The 14568-nt window shown below is 40.5% G+C and overlaps 1 protein-coding gene across 4 annotated transcripts in view; it reads right to left on the bottom strand.

Moving 5' to 3' along the window:
- The window catches only part of LOC106907113 (disabled homolog 2-interacting protein), a 153040-nt gene that overhangs the window by 37245 nt on the left and 101227 nt on the right, over positions 1-14568 (bottom strand). For all 4 annotated transcript variants that reach the window (XM_014972713.2, XM_014972685.2, XM_088010843.1 and 1 more), the window contains 3 exons: positions 8040-8193; positions 4946-5044; positions 1635-2189 (listed from right to left, as the gene is read on the bottom strand). In XM_014972713.2, coding sequence (XP_014828199.2) covers positions 1635-2189; positions 4946-5044; positions 8040-8193 — 808 coding nt within the window. The remainder of the gene's footprint in view (positions 1-1634; positions 2190-4945; positions 5045-8039; positions 8194-14568) is intronic.

The raw sequence follows: 14568 nt of genomic DNA, 5'->3' as shown, positions 1-14568 counted from the left end.
AACCGCAAAACTACAACAGCAGCATATTAACAACAGTTATTATTGGAAATACACGGTACATATAATAATACAAGTGAGTGTGACAGCGTATCTGAATGATGAAGAAGATGCAGTGCTTTCAGACCTCAAATAATGCAAAGGAAACAAGTCCATATTCTTTTAGAAACAACAATAGAAAGAGTTCAAAAATCAACATTTGGTTGAATCACCATGAGGTACAGTGGTCTCTTAAGTTTTTCCAGAGCTGTATGTGTGTAAGTATATCATGGCGAAAGCCATAATGCTTCACTTGGGAAGGTAAATCTGCTCGGGCCTCAACTGAACAGAAAACAATTCTGTCTGAGTACCACACTACTGGACAAGATATGCTTAAAACAAAACAAAACAAAAACAAACAACAACAAAAAAAAGGATTACAATCAGGTCATCCTAAGACATAAACACGCTATTCAATTGTAGATCTGGCGTTATGTTTAGCATAACTATCTACTCGCAATCACTCTTCATTCAGGTCTAACATCAACCACCCCTACAGCTAAATGCCACTGATATCATGTTTCACTTTAGGGTGTTTTTGTTCAGGGTAGTGTCTAGTGTTGGTTTCCTGCCAAAAGCAGTGCTTCATAAGTAGGCCAGACACTTTTTTTTTGGTCTCATCTGACCAGAGAGAATTGTTCCACATGTCTGCCCTGCACTCTGCGTGACCTTTGGGGAATAAAGGGAGCTCTTAACTTTTAAAAACCTTGGTGTTGCTTGTTACCAGCAACTGGCTGCTAAGTGACAGAGTGCAAAAATCAATAAAATATGTGTAGCTTCTGAAGTTGTGTTTTTCATAAGCTTCGTATGCCACATTTAATAAGATGTTCCATTTCACACTAAGCGCCTCAGCTGGAAAAACACTGGATATAGATGATCAACAAACTCTGTCTGCATTGTAAATAATTGTAGATTTGTATGCACGTAACTGAAACAAACATGTTTTTAAAAAAGTACATTTTCCAAGCTAATTTAAAACTTCTGGGATTCGAGCTGTTTCTTGGTTGGCTTTGTAAAAAGGAAGCAATTTATTTCCCTTCAGAGACAGATAAGAGGACATACTTTTTTTCCCCCTCAAACCTTTCAACAGTGTTGCTCAGTAAAGTACAATGATTCCTTTATTTGGGTAGACGGATAAAGGGTTATTTGAGTCCAACGGTCTGCTGTCATGGGAGACTTAGCCGCAGCTGTAGTGAACTAATCTGCAGCCGGCGGTGAATATTTCTGCGCTTCGGTATGCCGCGAGGCACCGCGGGAGATGCATGTAAGGGATTAGCTCGAGTTCTGACTGTAATTCAGGCGGCAATGTCGAGAAGAAATCACTTGTGTGTCTGCCATTGGCACTAACGGCTGTGTTTAAAGAGGTGGGTTGGGGTCAGGAGTTCACCGGATTAGCAGGCAGCAGAGGAATTGTTAACCTCTCTGAGCTTTTGTAATGTAAAGTCAGAGGCTCACAGCGAAATAATGGGCAGACGTCGTCGTCCTCCACTCCCCCTTGTTTTTTTTGTTTTTTTTTCATCTGCGCCGTTCCTGCGGAGAACAGGAACACGGACTGAATGGAAACCGACAGAACGGAGGGCGAGGAGCGGATCACTAACCTTCGCCTTGCCGGTGCTCTGAAGGATGTGCACCAGTGCGCACGCCACCTCCTCCTTGTTCTTGACGCTGATGGCCGGCTCCAGCACCGAGCACAGCATCATGTAGTTGTTGGTGGTGTACTCCGCAAACTCCTTGTACATCTCCATCGGAAGGATGTTCATGCTCTGATAGCGGGCCTTGATCCGGATCATGGGGCCCGACGTCTTGCCCTTGGGCGGGGTGGGCGTGCTGACCGGGTACCACTTCTCCACAAACTGCCGCCCGGTGACGGCCAGGACGGGGATGCTGACGAGGCCGATGTAGTTGTTTTTGTCCTTCTTCTTCTTCTTGTCCGTGTCCTTGTAGAGGTGCGCCGTGATGCTCCGGACGCCGGGCAGGTTGCTGAACTCGAAGTGCTCCCCCCAGAACAGGTTGTCGGTCTTGAGCTTGCAGGTGGTGCGAGCGTACAGCGAGTCATCGAGGAAGAGCTCGCAGAAGTATTTCTTTTTGGCCGGCAGGTCCTTGGCCTCGATGATCCACAGCCTCAGCATATTTTCCACCCGCCGACTGTTGTCCTGAAGAGGGAGGATAACAGGAACAGAGTTAACCTTGAGAACGCGTGGGAGGGAACTAGAATACAGCTGCAGAAATACCTCGAATTCACCGATGTTCCCAGGCGGCGAACATACTCAGTACAATACAACATCTCGGATTAAGCTGTATTTCTATTTTAAATGACTAAAAACAACTCAAAAGGTGGTCCAAGAGTTTTTCTAGAGCTCTGGATATTATTTTATTACTTATTCCTGCTTTAATCTTTTCTACCACATTTTCTTGCACCTCGGTGCTCTGCTGATTTTGTCTTCAGTATCTTCTCTGTTCACTACTGTAATTTGACAAACCTCTGAGGCCTTCATAGAGCAGATTCATTTATGCTAAAGTGAATGTAGCTCAGGTGATCTATGAAGTAGTCAGGCAGCTGATTACACTGAGTCTTATAGAGGGGATTCTACGGACATAGAGGGGATTTTATTTTTGACAGTTTTTGATTTTTATTAGTAAAAATAAAAGGACAACTTTGCATCACTTTCATCTACTCTAAAATGATGGACCGCTACACAAAATTCTTTAGCGCTGTGGCTAACGCACCTCTTTTCTAAAGACTGTATGGTAGGGAAGTGGTTTCTGCATAAAGAGGGAGCTAAAAGACGGAGCGCTAAAATGTTATCAGTGCAGTCAGGTTTTTTTTTGTTTTTTAACATGAGATTTGCTCCTAACTGAGATAAATGACCTTGAAGCAGCAGCAGCTGTGATAAGAGCTTATTAAATCAGAGAGAAACTGAGCTGCAGCGATTCCTTTCTTACCCACTTCAGCGTTTAATACAAAAGATCGTCCTTAAGAGAATGAAAGGAGAGCTGCTGTCCCATGATGCCTTGCAGCATTAACATTCACAGCAAAACACACTGTTCAACAGGTGAAGGCTTTTTTTTTTTCCTGTGTTGCAAAGTTAGTTATTATTTTCATGCAGGCATATTTATCAGGACTGTTGTCGATGAATGCTAGGTGGAGAAGATGGTAAATGTTTGTTTGTTTTTTCCCCTGATGTCATGGTTTTGCCATTTGTGACTAATCCTGCACTTCCTATTATCACTGACTGACGCAGAGAGAATTTATAGGTTACAGTGTCTACGATGTCTGGTTGTTGACCTCTTTCAGGAAAAGTACTCTTTTCTACACATTTTCTAGATAAAACTAATCATATTTAGAGCTTTCTCTCTAAAAGCAGAACTACACCCTCCATGTCACCACTTTAAAGTCATGACTTTTCATCTCCACTAAAAAAAAAACAAAACAAAACAAAAAAACATTCACAGGTTCCTCTTTGTGTCTCGACTTGATTCAGTCATTTTTCCTCTGAAAACATTGAGCTTTTTTTTTTTTAACCGAATACCTTCTTGTTGCTTTGCGGGTCAATCCACCCTCAATCCCAGAGACAATCACTCCTACACACTGGGATTGAAAAAGCAATCACTTCCCAGCCACATTCATCCTTCCAAAGCGAACTAAAGAGCTTCATGTGCTGAGTCACTCAGCCTGTACAAAGGTCCTCTATCTGGTTGCTTTCCCATCTGCCAGCCGAAGATCTACAGTATTTGGCTGTGCTGTGTCAGAATCTGAATTGAATTAGACTCTTTATATGAATCTCAGTATGAAGTGCTGTGCAAAAATATTTCTTCCTCTTGAACCTTTCCGGTTTTTTGTCATGTTACAGACTCAAGGTCACAGGTGGTTTATTTTGATTTTACTGGATTACATCTGCAGCTTTTTTTAGGCATGTATCCATCGGTTTTAGCACATCTTAAGACAGCAATGTATGCACTCCAGGTAAAGATGTGCAAAAGACCTCAAAATATGTTCAACATATTGAAAGTTCAACTTCTAGTTGGAATACATTTATTCAGGAGGGGGAACGTATATCCATAATTTTTAATTTTCCTTGCACGCTAATTGGTACCCCGAGTAATCTCTGTAAAAATTACTTTAACTGAGTAATTTCTTTGAATTATTTGTTTAACTTTCTTCACTTTATAGTTGATTATATATGATCAGACATGAAGACCGAAAACACACTCACCTTGCTGGATTACAACTTATATTTATGGCTTTCCACGTCACACGGTAATCATCATGGTAAGGGAAGTAAAAAATAAAAAAATCTCCAAAGTTCAAAATTAGGGAGCTACAGCAAAAACAATGACATCCTGACGTCAACGGACGTTTTTTTTATATGACTCGTGATATGACAGCATGTCATATCACGAGTTTAGCTAGCACCTATCTAGCTAGCTAATTGCTAGCTAGAGCTTAGCTAGCACCTATGTCGGAGGAGCAAATATCTCATGTGCAAATATCTTAGCACATGCTTGCTAAGATAACCTTTGACAGAGGTTTGTCAAAGGTTTGTGAGCATATTCAAAATATATAATATATATAATATATAGTATATATAATATTTCGAATCGGGCCATCTTCTTGCCTTGACATGCGTGCCATCTAAATCTTCGATGCTCAACAGAGGAAAGCACTTTAAGTGTTTTTTTACTCCCATCCCACCAGAGAATCCTAAACCCTTAAGTTGTAGTCTGTACGAAGAGCTAACCTTGCTGGGAAGACTGGATATTGTTGTTAGTAATTACTACAGTGTTGACACTTTAATGTGTCTTTATCTGTGTTGCAGAGCGAGGTTTCGTAATTGGGACACTCAAGCTCGTTTATGCTGATTGCCCAACGGTTCCCCGGTCCTCTTGCGCGTCGCGTGCATTTACATACCTTGTTCGGCTGCACGGCTCTCCTCAGATTCTCCATCCATTTGTCTCTCTCCGCCGCCGAACGGCAGGAAAAACATTTGCTTCCTGTGGAGGTGGTGACCTACCGCAGAGGCAGAAAGACAGGAGAAAAACAAATGCTTCGATGATCGAGCCTCACGCAAGAAAGGAGACGGAAAGCTTTTCACGGTGAACCCAGTTAAAATGCATCACATTAGCAGCCAGAGAGAAATAACCTTGTGAAAAATAAACAGAAGCGGATGACAGGAAACAGAAAATGACTGTTGGGAAATGACTTGTCTTTTGCGCTAATTTCACGATGGATAGAAACAGCCTCAGTGAAGTCAGCTTCACTGCTCGCGTGCTTACATGGTGTGTTTTCTGCTATATACACAAATCTCTCTATATATAATCATATTTTCAAAAAATTTTTTAAAAAATGTTAAGGAATCTGAATGTACATACAACAAGGAGATGGTGAGGACCGGTGGGCAGTTTCCAATCAGACCACAAAGAATGACTAATCAGACAAGAACAGGCTGTCCAAAGGTCACAGCTTCCTTGACCTTTTCTTTCTTTTACCGTTCAGGAAATAATCAGACATATAGAAGCAAGTAGCTCACTGTTATGCAAATTGGGGAAGCTCTTTTTGCTTGACAGCAGCCCGATGCAATGGTGCTTAGCGTTTTTAGCCATACTCAAGAAATCTGAAATATTCAGCAGTTTCTCTTTTCAAAGATGTCTTTGTTGGAAAATGTAATTTTCCGGTGATTGGGGATAATATATTCTGTGATCTCGAAAAAATTACTTCACTAATGGAACCATTACAAATAAATCAGATTTAGTATCTAAAACAAGACAAGGAGTTTAAGACGTTTTCTGTTTCTCAGGTTGTCTCTTTTCAACTGGAAAATTATCCTAAGCATATGGAAACATCATCACATGAATAGATTTTTCAAAAATGTTCAATGAAAGATCTTGGTTAAGAACACAGATGTATTTTATTGCCTTTTTAACATTTCTATTTATTGATTGTCTTTTGTCATTTTCTTTACTAGTGCAGAACCCTTCGTTTTTTTTCTCTTGACATATGCTATGTAATTACTTTAATCACTTTTCAACCAAAAATATCAAACCTTACTTAAAGCTGTTTCATTGTTTTACTTTTTATTTTTGGAAATATTTGGTCAAAAAAAAAAAAAGTTCAGCTTAAACACTGACCATGAAAACAAATTCTAGTCTGAGCTTGTTGATGTGCAGAAGTCAGAACAGTAAATGAGATACCAAAACAAAACAAAACATAAAACAATCAGAATTTCGAGTGACCCAGGCATCAAAGGAAAACTCATCAACACAACAATTTGAAACAGCAGCAGTGGCAGCAGCAGGGTCAGCTGTAAACACAGCACTTAAAGTACATATTATGAGCCTGTAACAATGTTTAGATGAATGTGTTAGTGATTAACATACACAGAGTTTACTCCCCCCAACTCCCTCGTATCTCTGCTGGGTATCAAATCTGGCTCATTAGCAGCTAGCATATACAGAGGGGTTTGGAGCTCCACTGCTGCCTGCTGAGCCTGTAAACAACACTGATGAGGCCGTTGAGTCATCATGAGTAAAGTTCCAGGCAATGAAACCAAAACAAAGCGGGGAGAGACCCTAAATCAGCTTGGTAACAATTTTCTGAATGCTAGTCATTGTGGCAACCCTTTTCTCGATGCAGGGAAGATTTCTAAACATTTCTTAAAACCAAAATGCATATAGTATCTACAAGTTAATGATTCTGGAAAGAGGAAAGTATAGTATACTGATTTCTTCTAAAACCTTCATGGGTGTATGAACAACAAAAAATAAAAAATAAAAATAGAGGTAGTGATAGGGCGCTTAGTGGAAGTATCCCAAAGGGACTATTTCAGGAGGCTAGAGGCTGTAGCAGGGGGGTGGGAAAAAATGTAAGTGCCAATCATTTCTGTGTTTGATCGCAAGGATAAAACACAACGCTCCTTTGCTGGGCTTTGGCTTACAATCAATCAACCCCAAATCTGTAATTTATCGAAATACTAATCTCTTGTTTCACTAGCAAAAGACAAGAGTCTTGAAAACTTTCTATGGCCTTGTAGCGTGTGACTGGCGGTCGTTTTCAAAGTGCCGGAGTTTCAGGGAGAAAAGGCTCTAAAGACACGGCTGCAGTTGAACAGCGAAGGATTTCATTTCAAACTTCAGCTCGCATCACAACAAACGAATCACGACTGATTCCTGTTGACACTGTTTCCAGATCGTGCTGGTATCAATATATTTCTGTATTCGATCAGTCCCAATGTTAAGACCTTTGATTAGAAATCAACTCCAAACACACCAGAGGACTCTGTAAACTATAATCTCAAAGTTTTTCACTCGTAACAGGTTGTCTAGTTAAATGCACCTTGATTGATAGATTAAGGTAAGTTCTACTGTCATTATTTCAGTGTGGATTTATTTACTGGTTATTAATCAAATGGTGACTTTGTTGGATAGGATGCTTTCTATTGGTCTAGAACTGAGCAGTCATTAGCTTGACTTTTCAGCTTGATGAAAAACACATTCAGCTATCTAAGTATTTTCATTATTAAAGTATCTAAATCATGCTGGATTAGTTAATTTAATCATTTGGTTATACTTTTGAGGGTTTTAGAAATAAAGTATGAGGAAGCACGACAAATTTGTATTATTTGCTGCTGTTTCAACTGTTAATTTCCTCCTCAGTATGGAGTCAACTCCTGCTAATGACCTTATTATTTGACTCAGGTATGATGAAGCAGAAACGGATCTAAAAGTCTCAGAACGTTAGCCCTCGACAGCTGGAGCTGGAGACCCCTGGCACTTACAGTAGCTCCATATTGACTAGCTGATCTCTTACACAGGTGTCTCAGTGACGAGTAAAGCTCCACAAACTGCACTTGATCAAAAAGAGAATGTAAATTTGGATAAAATAAGAACACTCGGTTTAAACCTTTGCTTAAAACCATTGCCGGTTTAATTCTCACACCTACTTTACATATCTCGCCTGTAGGGCTGTGCACGGAGAAAAAAAAAAAAAAAAAAGAGCGCCGCCTCACCTCGAAGCAGTAGTCCTGGCCGAGGATGCTGCTGTGCACAGGTTTGATGATGACCTCGTCCTCCATGCTCAAGTCCAGGGCTTCCACGGCGCTACTGGGGCTGAGCAGTGATTCATGGGAGCGAGACTCCTTCAGTCTTGGCATCAAATGCGATCTACAGGAGGAGGAGAGGAGAGGGACGGTGAGAACTGAGTCACTGTGCAGACTGTGAGCAGAGGAAGTACAGGAGAGGGAACATATGCAGCTAGCATTCATGGTGAGTGTGAAGACGGAGTGTGAGGACAACAGCGGCAGGCCACTTGCCTCGAAGCTGACGAGCTCACAGCGTGCCGGGGCTCGCCACTTATTGTATAGAGGAACATGTTGACATACTCGCTCAAAAGAGTGGATGCTGACGGAGGCTTTGAAACATCTAATTTTCAATCTTAGGCACTGATGCGTAAGTTCAATAGCTGAAGAGCCAACCCATGCTATGGATCCACAAATACGAAGCAAATTACAGAATCAATGTCCAAAAACCCAGACTGTACCGTTGATGATAAACTATTAGCTGCATAACACTATAATCTTTACTTCTTGGGTAAAATACAACCCATCATTTACCACAAACTACTAAATTTACCAAAGTTTTCTGTTTATTTTATCCTTCTTTGATTGAATTTGTATTTTTCTTTTTGTGCCTAGTCTAAAAAGAATGTGCTATGGTTCAAATCCCTCCATGATGTTAGGTTGGAATTTCTTCTTGTAGATTAAAGTGGAAAACATGGGAGAAAAAGTAGAAAAATAAAATGCTGGGAATATCCAATAAAGCAATAATGCTTGTGGAAAAAAAACTAATACCTAACTTTATCTGAGATACCATTTTTATAGGAATGCCAAATTCTGTTTTGACGAAGTTACATTACAAACAAACAAACTAAAAAAAAAAAAAAAACACCCTTTGAAATATGAAACAGAAATGCTGGAGAGGAGCAACAGACTCTCATTTGCCTAATCTACCCCGAGGCCAAGTGGAAACACAACACACCCAGAGTTAATGTCATCTCAAAGGTTCCTTAAAATGAGTCCCAAAGATGAAATGGAGCATTGTTTTAAACAACCCTTTGAGTCTTTCAGTTCGTCTTTAGAGGACTAGCGGATGTCTGTCTATAAAGGACATTTTGCAAGATTTAACTGACCACACATCTTGAAAAGTATCGCAGTTCTGTCTAAAACACTTAAGGAAAATGTTCACAAATTACTGTTGCAGTCTGTATTGATTGAAGTGGAGGAACTTTTTATCTCCACAACAACCACGCTGTAATTTAAACTCGAGCTTCTCAGAGTTTCGAACTGTGAAGGTTGAATTTCCTTTCGAATTTTCCTCCAACTGCCTACTGAAAGCAGTATTACTCTAAAGCAGGCGTCCTCTAATCCGTATCTCGACGGACTGTGTCCTGCAGCTTTTAGATGTGTCCCTGGTCCAACATACCTGAATCAAATGGCAGAATTAGCCCCTCAGTACAAAATCATGTTCTCCAAAATGTGTGTTGTAGCCGAGATACATCCTACAGGTCTGTAGTTGAAGACCGATGGCCTAAAGGGTTTGTTTCATAATAAGTATTTATCAGAAGCCTGAAGGGGTTTCCTTCTTGGCAATAGTGCACTGCTAGGCCAGGTTTGCTAGGTCTTCCTGAGGGTATTTCACATCGGCTAAGGATTTGTAGGGTCTTTACCTTAACTGACCTTTCTTAATTACTCTACAAACTGAGAAAATGCACTTCTGTTACCTTCTGAGGATCAGTTATGTTAACTTTGTTAAGGGTTTTGTTTTGTTTTTTTTTCTCCAAAGATTGCAATTGGTATCACCTGGCCTCCCCGACTGATTACAGCAAACAACCCCGATCTGTATAGGGCTAATTGAGTTCAATGACCTTGGAAAAACCAATTTTAGAGCTGAAGTTTCTTTCTGGCAGGGTACGTCTTCTGCTACTCTCTCCACATAGGATTGTAAATATATAAAAAGAAACACCAGATCAATCTTGTTCCAAGTGTCAGGAAAAAAAAAAGAAAAGTTAATTACATCTGCTTCTAGTCGGGTTTCTGATTTTTATTTATCACAGTCGCAGAAATTACGAGCTGAGGTGCCAACGTCTCCGCGAGTTACTGCGAATGTTTTCTCCATCGAACTGTGATAAGGACCCCGACATGCATCTTCGAGTGCTTCAATCCCCTGACAAATGCAACCACAGGGCTCAATTCTTTCCCTGTTTATTTTTGCCAAAGAAGATTACCAAACAAAGTAAAGAGCTCTTGACTGTTTGCGGCGTTTGATGCCGTCCTAGTTTCCTTGTGTTCGTGGAGCTGAAGCAGGGGAATATTGCGTCCTCATGCTTCGCATCCAACACTGATTGCGTGTTTTATGCCAGCACTCACTATTTATATCAAACAGACTTTTCTACATTTCGTCACCTTACAAACACAAACTTCTAAGCATTTGTGGGCATTTTATGAGCTCGACCAACACAAAGCATTGAGGAAGTGAAAGGAAGATGATACATGGATGATAAGTGGATGAATGTAGTCAACCCCCGTGAGTCATACTTTCTAGGACTGTCTCTTGCTGTAATTATAGCTGCGTATCTTTTGGGGATACGTCTCTAACACCTTATAACTTAGCTAATTATTCAATATAGGATAGCTCAAGGTCATTCAGTTTGGAGGGAACCTCTCTGACACGTGGATTTGCTTTGATCCGTGGTGGTATACTGCGGATCTGTGGTTCAGTGTCGACGTCTTCCTCGAAGGAACCATTGCCCCAGTTTCATGTCTTTTGCAGCAGCTACAATATTTTACTTACTTACTTTTTGTTAAATTGACAAAATATGGAAAAGCTTAAGTGCAATAACTGCTTTTGCAACAAACCGTTTACTCATGTCCTCCTATTAGCCGCTGACGTCACTCATGTCTCGGTGAGTCTCATGCCGATACGAGGATCACATGTTTATTATTCTAGAGGGGGAAGTAAGCGGCAACAGGCCTGCTGCATGACTCTACAGGGACACTGAAATAAAGACAGAGGGGTCAGCTCTGAGAGTAATGAGTGAGAACAATCATTTAGCAGGTCCCTCTAAGAACAGATTACATGGTAAGCCAGTGTATCTGCGTGAGCCTGCATGTGTGATGCATGTCTTTTCTGAGGATTTTCGAAAGGCACATTCCGGGAAAAACGTAGTGGATGTACTGGCAGATTAGCTCTTTTCTATATTTCAGCAGCTCTGCTGTAAAATCCTAGGTCGCATGTGAAAACGGACAATGACTCTAACTTCTAATCTCTTGGTCACACACGTGTACACGCAGACTCAAACAGGAAAATACCATCGAGCAGATGGGGGGGAAAAAAACAAAAACAAAAGAAAATAAAACAAACAAAAAAAAAATCGCAGTCATATCCTGACAATTCCCCTGCAGGGAAAGTGTGTTTGCACCTTCCTCTGCTTTATGATTGGCTGCTTGGGTGCTGGGCAGAACTGCGCAGAGAGCCTGTCAACCATGTAGGAAAAGGAAGGAAAGGATATGTGCAACTGTATTAAAGAGCTGGAAAGGAAAGGCGCTTAGTTGTGTGGCACGGTTCATTTAGGAGGGGACTTGGAAAATGAAGGAGCAGACGTAAATAAAGCTGCATTTATAAGGAATGATGGGAAAAATATGCACCTCATAAAAAAAGAAACAGCAAAATGCTAATTTTAAGCAAGTTGTTTATATCATACAAATGATGTGGACAGTCTTTATGGGGCAGTTTTTCCTCATGTTTTTTTAAGGATGTGTTTTAAAGCAACCAGTGAAGACAGAAGTACAGCAATCTACTTCAGATAAGAGAAAAAAATAAATTTTTCGCAGTACACTTAATACTAGGGTTAGGGTTAGAGTTAATACTAGGCTCATTAATAAATACATTTTCTTTGTTGACAAAATTCGGGTCTGTGTATATCACTACATTTCGGTTTATGCATGCCAAGTGCTTACATCTAAGCTCATAATTTTAGGATTTAGAAACAATAACTTCTTTACTTTCAGGGTGTCAGAGAAAATTCTGATCCCACTCATTGACATCATGGATACTCTGACTCAGAGTCTGTAAGGGACCGAGGTCACACAGTGACCGAAAGCTATCCGTCATCATCAGAACACTTATAGTAAGAGATCTTGCAACATTTCACAGTCTGGGCTAGTAGACACAATTTAGACGTTGAGCAACGTGACCCAAGAATGACGTCTTAATATTTGCTGAACCAGATTCTGCATAGCTGCTCTAGCAGGTCAGCCAACAAAATCTGAACCAATTTTGCTTGAAACCAGGTAACTTCACCAACTCCATCAGGCTGTCAACTGGTGTTTTTTGATCAACAGTGTCGAATACAGCAGTGAATATTTGGAAAAACCAAAACAGATCAAGATGTAGGTAAATTAAAACTTATTTCAATGCAGTCTCTAAGTGCTTAAAGACTGCATTGAATATGACATCGAACCGAACAGTCGAGACCGCATATTTATAAAATGACAGCTTAAGGCTGAGGCTGCAGTTTGAACTATGTGACTGACAAGAAGCAGCTGCAAACATGGCAGAACAGTTTAATTAGCAAGCACTCACATTTCAAACATTCAGGCATCTTTTTGTGGCCTGATATTAATAGCAATCACAGCAAATAAAGGAACGCATCCTCAAAAAGGAACATTATTTCTTCTTACATCTGGATACGCTTCGTCTCGTTGCGGATCGCATTCTAAGGACATTAGTGTCATTGAAAGTGGTGGGAGGCTGTGAGCGTGTGAATGGATGAATAATAAGGCTGCCCATCATCTGTACGGCGTCGTATTAAACGGGCGCCGCAAAGTGTAATTTGCCGCTTATTATTCAAATGCGAGTTCCTCGGAAATGGCAACGAGAGACGTGTGAATCCTGCTCCTTTCAAGCTGCATCACTTCGTCTGACGCGCTGTCCGAGCCGACTCCCCCCTCCTCCCCCCGAAAGTGACAGGCGGCGGCGAGAGCAAGGGCTTGCTGACTTCATCCCCTCGTTCCTCTGCCGTTTTCCCTCCCTAACACCATCCATCCTCGTCACACGGCCTACGATGCCCTTGAAAATCCTTCGACACGCCAAATGCTGTGCAGCCGAATGTGTTTTCTCTCACTCGGCGTTCACCCGAGGTCAAAGCAAATTGTTGCTTTTCATTGGGCAGCTCTGATTCTTTATTTTATCTGTCTCTACCTTCTCCTTTCTTAGCCACCAGTAAGTTGCTTCACCTTCTAGGTTTTTCTTTTTTTTTTTTTCCTGCTAAACTTCTAAATATTTCAGATGGTTCTACTATCGATATAGCAGACTGTGGAATTTCAGAAACTACAAGTGTCTCTTGAGAAGAAGAAAGACAGTTTTATTGGAATGAAATGTACGAATGCAAACTCTTTATCTTGTGTCCGTGAACCACCATGCTCGGATATGTAAATATGTCGTATGAGAACAAGAAGTGGTTCAGTAAAATATATTTTGCAAAAGCTAAAATGCTAAATGTTAAAACAGTTGAGACTGAATGTTTGGGTTTCCTCCTCTGGTATTAGCACTGCAGCACAACTATTACAGGAAGTTAGAAAAGAAGCACTTTGAAAGTCCAACGGCCGAGTATGTTTACATCAAATATTTGAGAATTTTAAAGTTTTTTACATACTGAATTTCCTCAGTTGGCGGGGGCATTTTAAACATTTATAAAGGTAGGACACACGTGCAAGGAATTCAGGTGACGTTTCAGACATTTTTTTTTTTTTTTTTTAACAAAATAATGAGAAAAACACAAGACTCAGGAAAAAATGGTGGAGATACAACTGCCATTACTGGAAAACAATGACGAAGAAAGAGGAAGTAGAGATGGGAGGAAACGGTGAGTAGCAATGAGCATAAACAATGAGGGAGAGGAAAAACTGACCAAGCAACTAGTGGGATTCATCAGGGGAGGAATGGCAAACAGCTGAGGGAAGGTAACAGATGTAGAGCTGGAGAACGGAAGAACATCGAAGGAAACCAATGAAAAACCCTGAAACTAACGAAAGAAGAAACATTAATTAGAGGAACCTAAACTCTAAATGTACTATAAATAATAAACCAAGAAGCAAACACACAGAAGAAAAATTAAAGGCAAAATCTAAGTAAAGGAAACTGAAACAACAAAAGACAAAGTTCTAACACCACTACCAGATTTTGCTCTTGCTCTTCACAAGCATTTGTTTTATTCAGTTCATTTAAATATTTCCTTGAGTCATTATTGCCTCTGTACTCGTTCCTCTGCTTTTTTTTTACATCAGTAAAGCACTCTTTGTTACATTTCCCTCCAGGAAAAGTAACCTTAATATAAAAATTTATCTAATTTGATTGCTGATAGTCTCCTACAAATACAACATCCACGTAGCTTCCATCCTATATTTGTCTTCAGCAATGTCTGGAAAAGCTGTCTTTACCTGGATCTCGGTAAGCTTCATCGCATTTCACAAAATGTGTTTT

The sequence above is a fragment of the Poecilia mexicana genome, unplaced genomic scaffold (genome assembly GCF_051168715.1).
Source record: "Poecilia mexicana isolate PSO_F unplaced genomic scaffold, ASM5116871v1 scaffold_12, whole genome shotgun sequence".
Taxonomy (NCBI): Eukaryota; Metazoa; Chordata; class Actinopteri; order Cyprinodontiformes; family Poeciliidae; genus Poecilia; species Poecilia mexicana.
The sequence above is the reverse complement of the archived record's forward strand: the minus strand, read 5'-3'. Positions and strand labels throughout refer to the sequence as shown.